At 55.2% G+C, this 16,997-nt stretch overlaps 1 protein-coding gene across 4 annotated transcripts; it reads left to right on the top strand.

Annotated features, from left to right (window-relative positions):
- The first annotated feature begins 4,818 nt into the window (after window positions 1-4,818).
- On the top strand, window positions 4,819-15,499 carry ARRDC2 (arrestin domain containing 2). 4 transcript variants are annotated; one of them, XM_058820952.1, is made up of 8 exons: window positions 4,819-5,158; window positions 12,314-12,380; window positions 12,472-12,619; window positions 12,959-13,061; window positions 13,295-13,551; window positions 13,643-13,823; window positions 14,028-14,179; window positions 14,265-15,499. In XM_058820952.1, exons 1-8 carry the CDS (start codon window positions 4,903-4,905, stop codon window positions 14,316-14,318), a joined length of 1,218 nt encoding a protein of 405 aa, XP_058676935.1. In that variant the 5' UTR covers window positions 4,819-4,902; the 3' UTR covers window positions 14,319-15,499. The 4 variants fall into 4 exon arrangements, with proteins under 4 accessions (XP_058676935.1, XP_058676936.1, XP_058676934.1 ...); XM_058820953.1 differs by having other exon boundaries at window positions 4,823-5,158; window positions 13,643-13,802; XM_058820951.1 differs by lacking the exon at window positions 4,819-5,158 and adding an exon at window positions 11,142-11,427 and having other exon boundaries at window positions 13,643-13,802.
- The last annotated feature ends 1,498 nt before the right edge of the window (window positions 15,500-16,997 follow it).

Genomic DNA, 16,997 nt, shown 5'->3' with positions numbered 1-16,997 from the left:
AAAGAAAGGACTTGCAGCGAGATAGCAGCCACAGGACACCTGAATCTTTCAGAGAAAGAGAATTTATTGCCCCATTATCAGAAGAAACGAACTTTTTCCCACCTTGCTCAGTTAGGATTAAGAGGAAGAAGCTGACACTGACCAGACAGAATCCTGTGTTTGAATGGAATTTATGCATCATGTATGAGGTGTATGAATATGCAACAGGCTGTTGTTTTTAAGGGTTAATCCTCTGTTAACTGTGTCCTTTTTCAGGCTCGTGCTGCCCAGAAAAAGGTACCTGGACTGTCTGTAACTCTTTGTTTCTATTGTCTCATATTGTTCTAATCCAATTGTCCAAGTTATTATTACTCTAATTGTATTACTATTTTTATAACCATTTTATTACTATTAAACTTTTAAAACTTTTTTTTTCACACACCTGCTTCAGTGTGTCCAGAGGCTGGGCACAGAGTCATTCTCACACTGCTGCTAATTAAAGCTGTAAGAACTATCTGGATATTTTGCCTTTTTATAGCAGAGTATCACAGGATCAGAATATCCTGAGCTGGATCCCACAGGGATGATCAGTGCAGCCCCTGTCCCTGCACAGGCACCCCAACAACCCCACCCTGAGCACCCCAAGAGCTCCTGGAGCTCTGGCAGCCTTGGCACCATTCCCTGGGCAGCCTGGGCAGTGCCCAGCACCCTCAGGGGGAAGAACATTTTGAGTAGATCATCCTTTGAATAAATAAATTTGATTTCATGAGACAGGATCATGGCACTAAGCAGAGCCACTCCCAGCCAAGCTTTTGCTGCTGGACTTGAGATCCTTGTGGGTCCCTGTAGCTGTGATATTTTCTGAAAAATCTTTTCTTTACGATTTTTCCTCTGGAGAAGCTGAGAGGCCTCAAGAACAAAATGTAAACAATGATTATCTGTTGCTGTGGAATGCAACAGGTGCATCTGTGATTGGTCTCATGGAGTTGTTTTTAATTAATGGCCAATCATAGCTTAGCTGGCTTGGACTCTCTGTCCGAGACACAAGCCTTTGTTATTCATTATTTCTTTTTCTCTTCTTAGCCAGCCTTCTGATGAAATCCTTTCTTCTATTCTTTTAGTATAGTTTTAATACAATATATATAATAAAATAATAAATCAAGCCTTCTGAAGCATGGAGTCAGATCCTCATCTCTTCCCTCATCCTAAAACCCCTGTGAACACTGTCACAGGTCCCTTCCCACCTGGGATATTCAGTGATTCTGGCTGTTTTACACTTGCTGTATCCTCAGATGCTGCAGTTATCCCACCTGATGCGCCACATCCTTGTCCCAGTCTCGTGACTCACCTCACTGCAATCTGCTGTCAATCCCTTTGCCACTTCCTTACGTAAAATGAATAAAATTAATTCTTTCTGGGACGTGAATCAGTGTCTTGATCTTTCATCATCGCTACGTTTGTTTTTAAAAGTTGTTTTACATTAATTTTTGGGAGGAAGGAAAGGATTTTGATCAAAAGCTGGGCTTATGCAACCTCAGGAAGGGATGTGGTTAGAGCTGGTCATGGAAGGCATTAAGAAAATCCTCCTGTGACGCTGCCTGCTGTTTGTCCAGCAGTTCACAGAGAGGTCCCTTCATGCCATGTTTCTGTGTTTGAGCCATTTGATTTGCTAAATGTGGAACAGATCACAGCTGAATTGGTCTTTTCCTTGGCCCTCAACTTCTGGAGCAGCTCCATACTACCATATGGAGTGATGTTCCCAGAACTGCCATGTGAATTCCTTCATTTGCCTCCTCACCCTGAGAGTTGTTTTCTGTTTGGGTGAACAAAGTGCTGACAGCAGAACTGGCCTTTTCCTGTCACCAGGGAAATGCACACAGGTATCTGTGACTGCAGAGCTTTCCTGGTGCAGCCTCCTCATTTACTGCCTCCAATTTAAGTTTTATTTTGATTCCATCTGTCAGCAGATCAAAGTTCTGTCAGAACCATGTCAGCCATGCTGCAAAGGGACTTCCCAAAGATGTGCCACAGCAGGCCCAGCCTTAACAGGCTTGGATTAACTACAGGAGAAGTGAGTTTATACCCAGCAAAGCTCCAGCCTCCCCTTAATTCCCCTTGGAGTGTGCTCCTGAGCTCCTTGATATGGACCAGTGAGCACCAAGCCCTGTCTGCTCCAGCCTCAGGTGGGAGCAGAGTCGTAGATGAGAAATATTTTGAAGGCAGAGAAAGGACAGGCAAGCAAATCCCTAAGGCAGGGAATGTTGGAGGGACGTAGAAGGGGATTAAAGTCCCTCACAGAGGGTCAGAGGAGGAAAATTGTCATGGCTAGAGGTGTCCAGACAGGGAAAACACCTCAGAGAAAGCTGAGAATGTGCCAGGTACCAGAGACAGAGGATGCTGCAGCTGCCCGGGTGGGGTGACCCTATAGGTGACAACACTCAGATCCTGGGGCTACCAGGCTCAGTGGTGCCACCTGCCCCTTTGTCAGCCCCATGTCAGTGAGCTGAGAGCTGGTTTGTCTCCTCAGGTGAAATGCTCTGCCCAGGAGGGCACAGAACCTCTGTGGGGCTGAGCAGAGAGGAGAGTTCACACCCAAACCCACAAACCCACTGAAATCCAACAGGCAAACTCCCAGGGAAGCTGTGTCCCCATGGGGACCCTGGAAGGGCCCTGTGTCCCCGTGGGGACCCTGGAAGGGCCCTGTCCCCACAGGAAGGTGATGTCCTCCCTCCTCCAGCGCGTGCTGACGCACTCTGAGCTGCCCACACGGCGTGGGCTCTCAGAGCTATCCCTGAGCTCTGCTCTTGGCCCAGCTCTGTGTTGTCACAGGGAACATCTATTTCTCAGCTTGAATGAGGACACAAGGAGGTGTTGTGACAGCAAGAATAAACACGAGGAGATTAGCCCAAAGGCGTGGGTGCCACATCCCTCAGCATGGCAGGAGGCACAGAGAGCCTCTGGGCAGGCCCTGGGGTGGAACAGAGCAAGTGGGGAGATCAAACAGAGCCAGAGGCACCACAGAGCCAGAGGCATCACCAGGGCTGCCTGGGGGATGGGATATTCCCTTATTTTCTGTTTGGATTTTGGTGTCAAGGCCTGCAGCCAAAGGTCAGTGAACAGTAGGACAGCGGGGCTGTGATGAGCAGGCTGTTTTCCCAGAGGTGAGCCCTGTGTTTTTGTTGAGCTGCTCACTCACATGGATTTCCTGAGTGCTGAGCTTGCACTAACTCTGTTTGGGATCGAGGTGTGTTTCAGAGGGATCAGTGGGGGCTGGCCAGCCCTGTCCCTTGGGGTTTGAGTAAGCAGGGTGGCTCAGCTGAACTTAAGAAGCTCTTCTCAGCCTTTCCATGCACATGGCTTTGATTCCTCAGGACCTCTGAGCACAGGGTGGGGAAAATTTCACAACTGCTTCACTCTGTGTGTGAGCAGTGCCTGGGCCCACGAGCCTCGTGCTTTCCTGGATGGATTTGACTCTTTATTTTTCAGGAATGAGACAATCCCTGCTCCACACGTGCTTCAAAGGAGCCGTGCACTCACATCTTCCAAGTGCACACGGGCACTCCCATCTGTCCCTAAACACCTCCAAACACCTCAGTTGCAACACTTGGTGGAGTAACAGGGACTTGCATCTGCTCCAGCTCTGCCCCATTACTTTGATGTGACCCTGAGGTGGCACTGCCACCTGTGCTGCTGCAGGAACAGGCACGGGGAGAAATGCTGGAATCACCCTTGGAGGCACCAGCTGGCTGGCAGAGCTGTTGCTGGGAGTCCCTGTGATTATTCACATTCTTTTGCACGTGGATTTTAGTGCAACTTCTAGACACAGAAAGCAGAGCTGGTTTTTGGAGCTTTCTAAACTCCTCTCCAATTCCAGCAGTGCCCCAGGAATGCCTGAAGCAGGAAGGCCACTCACTGCTCACTGTGTGAGATCTGCCAGCACATGATGATCATCATGTATCTCCATCTCCCAGCCAGAAACCCCAAACTTATACTGATAATCCTAAAGTTGATAAATCTGACCTTATATTGATAATTCTAAAGTTGATAAACCTGACCTTCAAGAGCTAGAAATCCTAGGCTCATTAACTATGGATACCTGTTATTTCTTTCATTTCCTAGGAGAAAACATTTAAATGTTACTCCTTATCACCCACTTTATAGCAATATGACTTCTTGGTGTAATCAAACTAAGCTTCTTACATATGACAAACCTTGCAGATCATTTTAGCAAACTTCCAATTTGATTTCCTAAAGGAATTTGGCTCATCTGTGGAGACAGAATCTGGCAAGGTATACCTTCAAAAATAGATGGTGGCCCAGCTCATCTGTGGAGACAGAACCTGGCAAGGTATACCCTCAAAAACAAATGGTGGCCTGGCTCATCTGTGGGGACAGGGCCTGGCAAGGTATACCCTCAAAATTTTGATTTCCTAAAGGAATTTGGCTCATCTGTGGAGATGGGGCCTGGCAAGGTATACCCTCAAAAACAAATGGTGGCCCGGCTCATCTGTGGGGACAGGGCCTGGGAAGCTATACCCTCAAAAATTTGATTTCCTAAAGGAACTTGACTCATCTGTGGAGACAGGGCCTGGCAAGATATACCCTCAAAAACAGACAGTGGTGGCCCTTGTGCCACCCCTGGGACAACTTTGCTGGCTGTGCGTGTCACCCCTCCCAGCACGTCCCCGTGTCACATCGCCAGTGTCTGTGACTCAGAGATAAGATGGAGGCCCGTTTTTTTCTCCCTTTAAAAACACATCCCTCGTCACTACAGGACACGAGTCCAACGCTGCAGCACCGCTGCAAAACAAGGGCTCGGTCCAACCCCCGGGGAGGCCTGCAGTGATAAATTCAGGAACTTGGTGCAGCTTTTTCTGTTCCTCCTTTCCCTGGGCAGCTCCTGGAGCAGTGAGGGCAGCAGGGATGCAGCTGCCGGGGCGGGTGCGGAGGCTGGAGGTGCAGCTGGAGCAGGGCAGGGCCCATGGCGGCGGGGAGCGGCTGCACGGGCGGGTGCAGCTGGAGCTGAGCGGGGCAATGCGGGTGCGGGCGCTGGAGGTGTGTGCCCGCGGGCTGGCCTCCGTGCACTGGCTGGAGAGCCACAGCATCGGCCTCAACATCGTCTACCGCGACTACACGGCCTGCCAGACCTTCCTGTACCGCCGGCGGCAGCTCATCCACGGTGAGGGCACGGGGCGGGGGCTGTGCCAGGGTGGGGAGTTGGGATGTCCTTGGGTGGGTCTGTGTGCCAAGGCATGGGACTGGGACCTCTGTGGGTGGTCTGTGTGCCAAGGGGGGGGATTGGGATCTCCTTGAGTGGGTCTGTGTGCCAGGGTGTGGAATTGAAACTCTCTTGGATGGGTCTGTGTGCCAGGGCATGGGGTTGGGACCCTCTTGGATGGGTCTTGGATGGGTCTGTGTGCCAGGGTATGGGTTTGGGATCTCCTTGGGTGGGTCTGTGTGCCAGGGTATGGGACTGGAACCTTCTTGGATGGGTCTGTGTGCCAGGGTATGGGTTTGGGATCTCCTTGGGTGGGTCTGTGTGCCAGGGTATGGGACTGGAACCCTCTTGGATGGGTCTGTGTGCCAAGGTGTGGGATTGGAACCCATTTGGATGGGTCTTGGATGGGTCTGTGTGCCAGGGCGTGGGATTGGAACCCTCTTGGATGGGTCTGTGTGCCAAGGTGTGGGATTAGGACCCTCTTGGATGGGTCTGTGTGCCAGGGCATGGCGTTGGAACCCCCGTGGGTGGGTCTTGGATGGGTCTGTGTGCCAGGGTGTGGGGTTGGGACCCATTTGGATGGATCTGCGTGCCAGGGCATGGGGTTGGGATCTCCTTGGATGGGTCTCTGTGCCAGGGTGTGGAACTGGGACCCATTTGGACGGGTCTGTGTGCCCGGGCATGGGATTTGAACCCTCTTGGGTGGGTCCGTGTGCCAGGGTGTGGGGTTGGAACCCCCTTGGATGGGTGTTTGTGCCAGAACACAGGATTGGAACTCCCTTGAGTGAGTCTTGGGTGGGTCTGTGTGCCAGGGTGTGGGGTTAGGATCTCCTTGAATGGGTCTGTGTGCCAAGGTGGGGGATTGGAATCCTCTTGGGTGTGTCTGTGTGCCAGGGTGTGGGATTAGAACCCCCTTGGATGGGTCTGTGTGCCAGGGCACGGGATTGGAACCCCCTTGGGTGTGTCTGTGTTGGGTTGGGACCCCTCAGGCTGCAGGTGTCCCCTCAGAGGCTCCTCTGCCCTGTGGGTGTTGCTGACCCACACAGAGCTCCTTGCTCTTCTTCTCACCTTGGCCGAGGGTTGCTCTCTCTGCTGCTGGTTTCCAGGAGGCCGATGGCAAAGCCAGGGCTGAGGAACACCAGGGATTTGTGGCTTTTGTTGTGTTTGCACAGGGAAGAGCAAACACGAGTGTCTGTTCACAAGTGTGGAAAGAGCACTTAGTGCCTCAGCCAATGTTTGTTTTCGGGTCCCTGATGCCGGGGCCGCGTGCCCAGCTGGCACGTTGCTCAGATCTGCTGCAGGAGGACAAGCCACTGGCATGCCACAAGCCATTCTTTGTGTGCTTGGCATGAAATGATCCAGAGCTGAGGGATATGGGATGTCTCACTGTCCATCCACTCATTAACTCTGGCTTTTCTTAGGAACATGCACATCTTTTATCCTCCCCTCCAATAACAGGGTCACAGCCATTCCTCTGTTGCTCTTCCTCCCTCTTTCCCTGTTTCTTATGGAGATGGCTGTAGGATTTATGCTGAGGGCATTTCAATGTGTCAGTGGCCAAGTGCAACCCAGAATGGTGCCAGCCCAATCTGGCAAATGTAGATGTTACAGGAATAAACTGGAGGGATGGAAAGAGGACCTGAGTTGGCGTCCTGGAGGTTTTCCTGTCTCTGGACTGTACTAGGAAGGTAATTTTCTCTATTTTTGGACAACTGTGCCATGCCATCTGCTCCAAACACCTGCACTGCTCTGGAGTTTGTGTCATTTGGCAGCAGCTCTTCCATGCTGTGCCTGAGGATGTCCCCTTGGCAGCTGCACCTGTACAAAGTGTCCAAATCACAATTAATCCCTTCTCCAGCAGTAAATCTCCTGAGCACTTGGTCATGCAGTTCTTGGGCGGTGTCCCATTAGCTCTGAGGTGACAGGGTGATTTTATCCCCCATTATCCCTGCAGGGAATGTCTGTAGGGAAGCCACAAGCTGCTGCCAGCACGTTTGGATTTTGCTGCTGGGACTGGGTGCTCCAGGAGCCCCTGGAGCCATCTGGGGAAGGGCAAGGGCTGCGGGAATTGCAGGAACTGCACCTGTACAAAGTGTCCAAATCACAATTAATCCCTTCTCCAGCAGTGAAGCTCCTGAGCACTTGGTCATGCAATTCTTGTGTCCCATTAGCTCTGAGGTGACAGGGTGAGTTTTGTCCCCCATTATCCCTGCAGAGAATATCTGTAGGGAAGCCACAAGCTGCTGCCAGCACATTTGGATTTTGCTGCTGTGGCTGTGAGCTCCAGGAGCCCCTGGAGCCATCTGGGGAAGGGCAAGGGCTGCAGGAATTGCAGGAGCTGCTCACAGGCACCCTGCACACCTGCAGCTTGGAGCTGATGGCTCCTGGCCCTTCCTGACTGCACGGGGACTGCCTGGAGAGCAGAGAGCCTCACCAGAACTTGGGTTTTATTGTCTCCGTCCGCACACAGATTCCTGTTCTGCCTTGTGAGAGGGACACGTGCGATCACCGGGGTGTTTTATGGGAAGGAACAGCAGAGAGGGGCTGTCCTGCAGCCAAAATAACTTCCTTAGGATCCTGCTGTCCCCTGTTCTGTCCCCAACAGCAGCGTGAGGGCCTTCCCGATGTCAGCTGGTGAGAAACGTGCCACCATCCGCCAGCCAGGCCCTGTGACTGCTCCTTTCTTGTTGCTTCTCCACGAGATCAGCCGTGTGTGCGTGGTGTTTAAAAAGCGCAGGTTTTGTCATGGTAACGAGGCAGTGCAGAGGAGGGGAGCTGGGCACAGATAAGCGCCCTCCCTCCTGCTCTCCCCTCAGCTGAGTTTATCTGCAGTTTCCTGGCAGGGTGGTGAGTGCTGGCGCTGGGGTGCTGCGCTGAGAGACAAGAAAAAAGTGTGCAAGGAGGATGTTCAGGCAGGGCCTTTAAACGTGTGTTGTGTAATCCTCTGAGAGAGGGAGCAGGGGGAGAGGAACACAGGGGGTTAATGGGCAAAGGCGGCACAAGGAGAGCCCTGGACTCTTCTGCATGAGATGATGGGAGGATAGGAAATAAAATAATTGTTGTGCAGTGATCTTTTCTCTCTGAGGATCCTGCAGCACTTCCCTGGTGTAGTTCCTGCCCTGGTGAGAGGCAAACATCCAGAAGCCATTTTATTTTCATTTATATTCATTTTATTTTCTGCCTGGCATCAGGGCTCTCCTTCCTTTGTGGGGTGGCCTCAAGCAGCACCTTAATCCTTGTCCATTCACAGCAATCCCAAATCTGGCAGGGATGGGGCTGGTTCCTCAGCCTGGTAGCACGTGTTTGTGCCAGGCTCTGCACTGTCCCATCTCACCTCCATCCTGGACTGCTGCCTTACCATTTACCTGCTGCATTCCCTTCTCGTGTGACTCCGGGAGCCACCAGGTCGCAGCAGCGTGTCAGGGAAGGTGCAGCCCCCCATGAGCAGGGCAGGCTGTCAGCTCCTGTCCTGCTGGGAGCAGCTCCAGCCTGGCCAGACTCTAGATGGGGCTGAAGAGTTGGAGATGATGCCCTGAGTGCTGTGCCCGGCCTGGCTGGGCTTGCCTTGGGCACCTGAAAGGAAAACCCTTGGCTGTGCTCCCCACGTGGGGATGGCAGGAGAGAGGAGAGACCCTCTCTGGGTGTGGGGGCCCCAGAGGGTCAGTGAGGAGCTGCCCTCCCTCCCTACATGGCACAGCTGAGGGCATCGCGTGCCACGGGAGGGAGGTTTGGTGTGGTTTAGTTTGGTTGGGTTTAGTTTGGTTTGCAGGGATCCGCATCCCGTGGGCGAGGGCTGAGTCACAGCCCAGGGGTGTGTGCCGGGAGGAGGAGGAGGAGGAAGAGCAGGATGCCAAGCAAAGAGAGGGGCCCAGCCAAGGCTCCAGCCCCTCTCAAGAGCCTCCCCACCTCTCATGTCACTGCAGGGACACCAGGCTCTTTCCCAGAGCTGGTGTCACCAGTGAACTCGTGCTGTGACGTGTCTTCCTTCCTCCTTTCCCTCTCCCTCAGAGCTTTTGCTATGCTATGATTCATGTTTGCCCGTGGCAGCAAATGGCCGTGCACATAAAACAAACCACAGTCCCCTTCCCCTGGGGAGGGAGGCAAACAATTCCAGTTCAGCCTTGGAAACAGCTAAAAGAAATGCCAGGCTTCAGCCCAGTTCATTTTTTAAGAGGCTGTGATCAAATGAGTTCAGCACAGCAGCTCCTGCCTGGCATGGCTGGGAGCAACTCAAAAATCCCCAAAACTCAAGCAGCCAAATGCTGAGTAATGTTTTTAATGCCTGTTCTGTCTCATCCCTGGCCTGTGCTGGGGGTGCAGGGCTCTGGTGCTCCAAAAACATGACATTCATCCCCAAAGTGGAAGTTTCTAAGGCATAGATACCTTTCTCCTCCCTTTTTACAACATCTCAGGGTGCTGCTGATGGCGATGCCCCCCCTGGGAATCCCCAAAACTCAGGCAGCCAAATGCTGAGTAATGTTTTTAATGCCTGTTCTGTCTTATCCCCTGCCCATGCCAGGGGTGCAGGGCTCTGCTGCTCCACAAACACAACAGCCATCCCGAAAGTGGAAGTTTCTAAGGCTGCATTAACTCTTTTGGGGGCACAGATTGCTTTCTCCTCACTTTTACAACATCTCGAGGTAGTGTCCCCCCTGGGAATCACCAATTCCCACTTTCCACTGTTTTACCCCAGCTGAGCACCAGCACGGAGCTGCTCCTGCCCATGCAGGTGGAATTTCTCACTGAGTTTGAGACACCAATCCCAGCAGTATCTGGTGGAAAACTGGCGCTCGCCTGGTTAACAAGCGCAGGGATTGCTCACCCTGTCGTTGCACAAGCTGAACCCCAGCCAGTTCTTGATTTCTTAGAACTGAGTGATGTCCCAGGCATCCCCGCGTGTGTCAGGAGCCCAGATCCAGCTGGGGCCGGTTCCCAGCCCTGGGAATGGCTCCTGGGGAGGGAAGGATGTGGGTCAGGGTGGGGTGTGGCCCTCGGCTCTGGCCTGGGGGCACTGGAGGAGAGAGGAATCCCCCCTGACCACAGCCCACTGGGAATGGGGATTCTGGACAAAGATGGGATGGGATGTCAGGACTGGAGTTGCAAGGGGAGTTTGAGGGGCAACGATAGAAGCTGGTGAGGGAGCTTGAGGGGCAAGGATGGGAACTGGAAAGGAGTTTGGGGGGCAAGGAGGAAGGTGGAGGGGAAGTTTGGGGGGCAAGGATGGACATAGAGGAGGGCTTGGAGGTCAAGGATGGGGATTTTGAGGGGCGAGGATGAGGATTTTGAGAGGCAAGGACAGGGATTTTGAGGGACAAGGTTAGGAGGTGGAAAGGAGTTTGAAAGGCAAGGATAGGAGGTGGAGGGGGATTTTGAGGGTCAAGAATAGGAGCTGGAAGGGAGTTTTAGGGGACAAGAATAGGAGCTGGAAGTGAGTTTTGGGGGACAAGAATGCAGGCTGGAAGGGGATTTTGAGGGTCAATAGGAGCTGGAAGGGAGTTTTGGAGGGCAAGAATGGCGTTGGAGGGAAAATCTGGGAGGGGGCAAGGATGGAGCTGGAAGGGAAATTTGTGAAGCACGTACAGAAGCTAGAGAAGGATTTAGGGTTAAGGATGGGAGCTGCAGGCAGCCTTGGTGGCAGCAGACAGGGAGTCTCCCCCGAGCACCAGCAGCGCTCAGCCCCTGCCCAGCCCCGGTCCCGCGGCAATGTCTCGGTGCGGCCCCGGGATAAGCCGAGGAGCCCGGCTGGGACCAGCCCCGGCCCCGCACGGTCCCACCCCGCCGGCGGAGCTCCAGGGGCCGATCCGCACATGCTCCCTGCCTTGTTTTGCTGAGCCCGGCCCGGCCCGTCCCGCCCCGCCGGGGCCGCCCCCGGCCGCGCCGGCCGCTTAAAGCCGGGCTCAGCCGAGCCGAGCCGGGTTCAGCCGCATCGCGCCGGTCTGGGCTGAGCAGCGCCATGATTTTCGATCGCCTCAAACGTTTCTCCATCGTGCTGGAGGGCGCCGAGCGGGACGGCCCGGCCGCCTTCAGCCCCGGGCAGGCCGTGTCGGGCCGCGTGGTGCTGGAGCTGGCGGCGGCCGCGCGGCTCGGGGCGCTGCGCCTCAGGGCCATGGGCGCTGCCCGCGTCCACTGGACCGAGTCCCGCAGCGCCGGCTCCAGCACCGCCTACACGCAGAGCTACAGCGACCAGGTCGAGTTTCTGAGCCACCGGGACACGCTGATGGCACCGCCAGGTACGGCAGACCCTGACCCGGGGGAGAGCTCCGGGTGCGGAGCCCCTCAGGCGGGTGAGGGCAGCGGGCACCGCAGGGGCTGGGACAGCGCGGCTGTGGGGCAGCCTCGGCTGGTGAGGGCTCCAGACACCCCTGCCGGCACAAATCGGGGTGCATGGCACCCCAAAACTGTAGGGATCTGGGTGCAGGGGCAGCTTGGGCTGCTGAGGTTCCAGACGCCCCAGCTGGCTGAAATCAGGGTGCATGGCACCCCAGAAGTGCAGGGATCTGGGTTTCAGCCTGGCTGCTGAGTGCTTGACACACCAACAGGCTGAAATTTGGGTGCGTTAGGGACTGAGTGCTCTGTGGAGGTCCCTGCAGACCCTTCACCTTCTGGTGCACCCTGAAATCTTGGGGTGCACAGCTGGATGATGCTGCTGTGCAGGACACCTTGGCTGGGGACAATACTCCTTTTCTCTGAGCTGTTCATGGCAGGGAGGCAGCGTTGGAAAAGTGTGGAGCTTCAGGGACTTGTTTTGAGCAGCCTGGGGTGCAGACTCTTGAGGGGCATGGGGGCATGGCTGGCCACTCTCTGTCCAGCTGGGCATCTTGGGCTCTCACTCCAAAGCGGTGGGGTGAGGTTGCTGAGGGTGAGGGTGAAGCAGAGCCCACCTGGGGAAGCTGCCCAGCTCTCCAAGGAGGTGCCCCTGGGCCGTGCCCGTCTGCAGACACAAGGAATGCAGACAGTGCCCAGCTCTTGTGTCACAGCTGCTGCAGCTCAGCCCTGGCAGAAACTCTGCTGTGCCCTCGTGCTGCTCCTTGCTGGGTGCTGCACACCTCTGTGACCTGCCTGGGGAGGAGGTTCTGGAGGAGGGAGCTAATCCTCCTCGATCTGTTTTGCCCACAGACAATGGTGAGGCCACTGTGCTGCAGGCAGGAAAGCACGAGTTCCCCTTCACCTTCCAGCTCCCTGAGTAAGTTGGCATTTTTGGGGGGAGAGGGCATCTTGAAAATGAGGGATTTTTGAGCAAAACCTTTCTAAAACTGTTTGTTGCTCATGCCCAGGACCCTGGCCACCTCCTTTGAGGGCAAGCACGGCAGTGTGCGCTACTGGGTGAAGGCCAAGCTGCACAGACCCTGGTCAACAGTGAAGAAAGCAAAGAAGGAGTTCACTGTGATTGAACCCATCGACATAAACACCCCTGCACTGCTGGTGAGCTCCCCCTGCTCCACCCCAGGGCTCTGACATCCAAAACTTACCCAAGGAAGCCCACAGGGAAGGTGTCTGCCAGCCTTTCAGCACCACAATGCAGGCCTGGTTTGCAGAGGGAATATTTCCCCCTGTAACTTGTGCCCTCCAGCCTTACCTGGGCTGGGCAGAGGTCAGCTGTGCCTCTTTGGTTTTGGAAACTTTAATGCATTGCAACAGCTTCTTGCATCAGATACCTGAGAAGTTGCTGATGCTCCCCAGCAGGTTCTTGGTGCCAGGGAGGTGATTGCTGCTAGTTTCATCCTTAGTTACTAAATAGCCAAAATATTTCCCTTTCTCCAGGCTCCCCAGGCAGGTGCTAAGGAGAAACTTGCTCGTGCCTGGTACTGCAACCGTGGCCAAGTGTCTGTGACTGCCAAGATTGACCGAAAAGGCTACACCCCAGGTGAGACCAGGTGCTAGGGCCCTTGAGGAGGGGATTTGGGGCACCGTGAGCTGCCAGGAAATCAGTGAGCTTTAGTGTGTGCAGCATCCTTGGGATGCTCCTCCTGGATGAACCCACGTGCCTGCCCTGTCAGACAGCGTGGCCAACCCTCAGTTGGGGGTTGTGCATCAATTCTTGAGGCAGAACTGGGCTCTGCCTCCCCTCCTCCAACAAATGTGTGCCTGTTTTGGCAGGTGAGGTCATCCCCATCTTTGCTGAGATCGACAACTGCACCAGCCGGGCCGTGGTGCCCAAGGCCGCCATCATCCAGACCCAGACCTTCATCGCCCGGGGCACCAAGAAGCAGAAGAAGTCAGTGGTGACCAGCATCACTGGGGACCCCATTCCAGCTGGGAAGAGGGAGGTGTGGCACGGCCGGGCGCTGAAGATCCCGCCCGTGGGGCCGTCCATCCTCCAGTGCCGCATCATCCAGGTGGAATATTCCCTGAAGGTGAGGGAGCTCTGCAGGGATCCCCTTCTGCCCCTCCAGACTGGGAAAACACCATCAAGCTGAGCTTCCCTGCTCTTCCCTGTCTTGGCAGGTTTGTGTGGATATTCCTGGGACGTCCAAGCTGCTCCTTGAGCTGCCTCTTGTCATCGGGACCATCCCCCTCCATCCCTTCGGGAGCCGCACCTCCAGTGTCAGCAGCCAGTACAGCGTCAACCTGGACTGGCTCAGCACCATCCCAGAGCAGCTGGAGGGTGAGCATCTCCTTCTCCCTGGTCAGTGAGACACAAAGTTCTCAACTGGGCCAGTTTGGCCTTTTTTTAACCTAATTTTTTGGTTGTGGTGCTCGATCTCCTGGGTTTCTTCCTCAGGGAACTGAGAGGGTTTGGGGAGTAGTGGGTTTGAAGCCCTTTAATCTGCATGTCCCCTATTTATGGGAGAGTGTTTGCTATTCCCTGATGGCCCTCCTTTCTCTGCAGCCCCCCCTGAGTACTCAGCAGTGGTGTCCAGCCCCGAGGCCGAGCAGAGCCTGGCTCCCCCGTGCCGCAGCGAGCTCGGGGACATCCTGGAGGGTCCCTTCTTCGCCTACATCCAGGAATTCCGCTTCCGACCACCCCCGCTCTACTCAGAGGTGATTCATCCCTCTGGGCTGGGAGGCTGCTGCAGCCTGGCATGTGCCACTGCTCAGGGTTTTGACTGTGGCCTTGGCTCTGCAGGTGGATCCCAACCCGGCGTCAGACGGCATCCGCCCGCGCTGCATGACCTGCTGAGAGGGGCGCTCCGGCTGCGTGCGGCAGCGTGACGATCCCTGGGGATGGCAGCTTGCAGCCTCACAGCACTGGGGTCTGGGAACGGGCACGTGCCACCCCGACCCTGCTCACAGCTCTCGGCCACTCCTGTCGTCACTGTCCCCAGGCCCAGAGCCAGCGTGGGGCCGTGGCCCCGGCACGGGTAGGAGAACACGAGGAGCCGGGTGGGACACGCAGGGTTCAGAACTGCCCTGGGATTTTGGGGTTAGAACAGGGAATTCAAGCCCAGATTGCTCTCCCCTTGCCTGCAGTGCCGTGCTCTGAAAACTTCTGTCAGCTCCTGATGTGGAGAACGGGAGCTTGGAGGTGTTTCTCAGGATTACTGGAGGATGTTTGCTTGGATGGTGCTCAGGGCTGGGCCCTGGGGTGATGCAGGTGCTGCCCTTTGCCTGTGGCTCACCAGGACTGCAGGTCCCCAAGGCAGTGAAAGGTCCTTTCCTGGCTGAGTGAAATAGAGGGCTCAGCCACTACTCTGCCACAAGCCAGTGGGTACCTGTGGGGTGAATGGTTTGAGCCACCTAACCAAACTCTGAAGGCCTCCAAGGGCTGATACAAGGACTTGGGGGATGAATTTAGGATCTGTAGCAGTGTTTTGGTGCTGTTTGCTAAGAACAGGAAAGCTGGTTTGTGAGTGTCAGCACCAAACCTGCACAGTGTGCTGGTGCCTTCCCCAGGATGGGGCTGAAACCAACCCTCAAACTGTGGTACCAGCACAGGGGGCTGGAGCTGTGCCTGGTGGCCAAGGAAGAGAGAGGGAAACCCAGTGTAAGGCTGGTGGCAGCTGCAGGTGCTGATGGAAAGTGTGGAGTTGGGATAAATCCTTCAGGACTGGGAGTCCTTGAGGTGTCAGAGGCCCACAGCAGCAGCCTATGCTCACTGGGTGGGAACCAGTGTGGGAAGGGTGAGCTGGGTGTTGTGGTCAGGAGCCAGGGGCTGCCCCTGCTCACTGCAGGAGGCCCTGAGCAGAGTTTGGGGGCTGAGGACCTTCGCATTCCCTCACTGAGACAATCCCTGGCCGTGCACAAACCAATGCCAGCGTGCCTTGGGCTCTGTGCTGGGGTTGCTCAGATGAGTCTTTTCTATCTGTGAACACTTTTGTAATGACCACTCTTTGTCTCTACTCTTTTTGTACGACTTTTTGGTGGGGAGTTTTTTGTCTGAAATAAATTCTTTAAACCAAACTGCTGCCTGGATCGTTTTCTGTTCTTCCTGTTGTCTGGAGCCATGCTGTGACTCTTGGGATTTGGAAGTCCAGCTCTACCCTGTGCCCAGTCCTGCACTGGGATTAACTGGGTCACTCAGCCAGCACTGCTCCCCACAGGTTTGGTCCCTTGAACCTCCAGCTCCTCCACATCTGGACAGTTTGGGCACTTTTCCTCTTACCTGGAACACAGAGCTGCGAGCAAACCTGTTGTATTTTTCCACACTTGCTTCCTGTTTATGTCCAGGCTCTGGGAGGACAGACACATTCTCCTCCTTCCTGGAATCCTGGCAGGGACCCAGCAGGTCCAGCTGGGAGCTGGGACGTTCCTGCATTGGCTCAGCCAGTCCCAAGGAGGGCTGGGATCAGCTCCATGCTGTGCTGCCTGGAAGGATCAGGGAGGCTTCACCTGATTCCTTGGGCTGAAATTTGGTTTTTTGCAGCATTTTTCTGCTCCACATCCCCACTGGGCACGGCAAATCTTGGTGCATGCAAGGCAGGGATTGAATCAGGGCTTTAGCTTTCTCTTCCATGGATTGTGCTGCTTAAAAATGCTGCCACTGGAATGTGATTTCCCCCCCCACACTTTTATTTATTTTTTTTTATTTGCTGAGCTGCTCAGCCCCACAGCTGCATCAGAGCACGTGCTCCTGCCCTGGGCCAGAGGAGAGAGCTTGTCCCTGTGTTTGCCTGTGAGAACCTGGTGCTCCTGCAACCTTTATTCAAATCTGCTTTTTATTTGGCATCCCTGGCGCTCTGATTAATTTTCCCTGGGGGAGGATTAACCAGCCTCGCAGGGAATTTGTTTGCATCCCCGTTTGGGGGGATCGTGTCTGGATCTGCCGCTGGCAGCAACAACAGCAGTGCCTGGTGTGCTGTGGCCTCTTGGGGCTTTCTTGGTGACATCAAAGGCGACACGAAGCACAGCACTCCACCCCTCAGGTGAAGACGGCCCCGAAGGCAGCCCTGTGATCCCAGCCTGCCACAAGGGAGCCATTCTGTGCCATCAGGGGGCTGCTGGTCAGCCCTGCATCATCTGCCCCGGCTGCACAAGGGGCTGTTTATTCCCGGGGCCCGAGGGGGAGCCGAGCGCCCAGCCCCCCGTGCCTGTCCTGCCGTGTGTCTCTGTGAAATGAGTCACACGGTGACGGGGACAGGCCAGCAGGGCCGCTGGGCAGCGCTCCCGGTGCCCGTGTGGCAGCGATCTGTCCAGCTGGGATTCTTGTCAACGCCTCCAGGCTTTTCCGTACAGTCGGGTAGTAGCGCAGCGAGGTTGGGGGGCGATGGCCAAGCTGGAGCTCCTGCCAGGAAAGGGCTGCACTCATCCTCAATCCTGAATCCTGAACCCTGGAGGGGCTAAAAATACCTCGTCTGGACGTTTGGAGCCAGGGCACGGTGCGGACCCTTCCAGGCAGCGCTTTCACAACTGCTGGCAGCGC

Source organism: Ammospiza caudacuta, chromosome 28 (genome assembly GCF_027887145.1).
Source record: "Ammospiza caudacuta isolate bAmmCau1 chromosome 28, bAmmCau1.pri, whole genome shotgun sequence".
In the NCBI taxonomy this organism is placed as follows: domain Eukaryota; kingdom Metazoa; phylum Chordata; class Aves; order Passeriformes; family Passerellidae; genus Ammospiza; species Ammospiza caudacuta.
The sequence above is the reverse complement of the archived record's forward strand: the minus strand, read 5'-3'. Positions and strand labels throughout refer to the sequence as shown.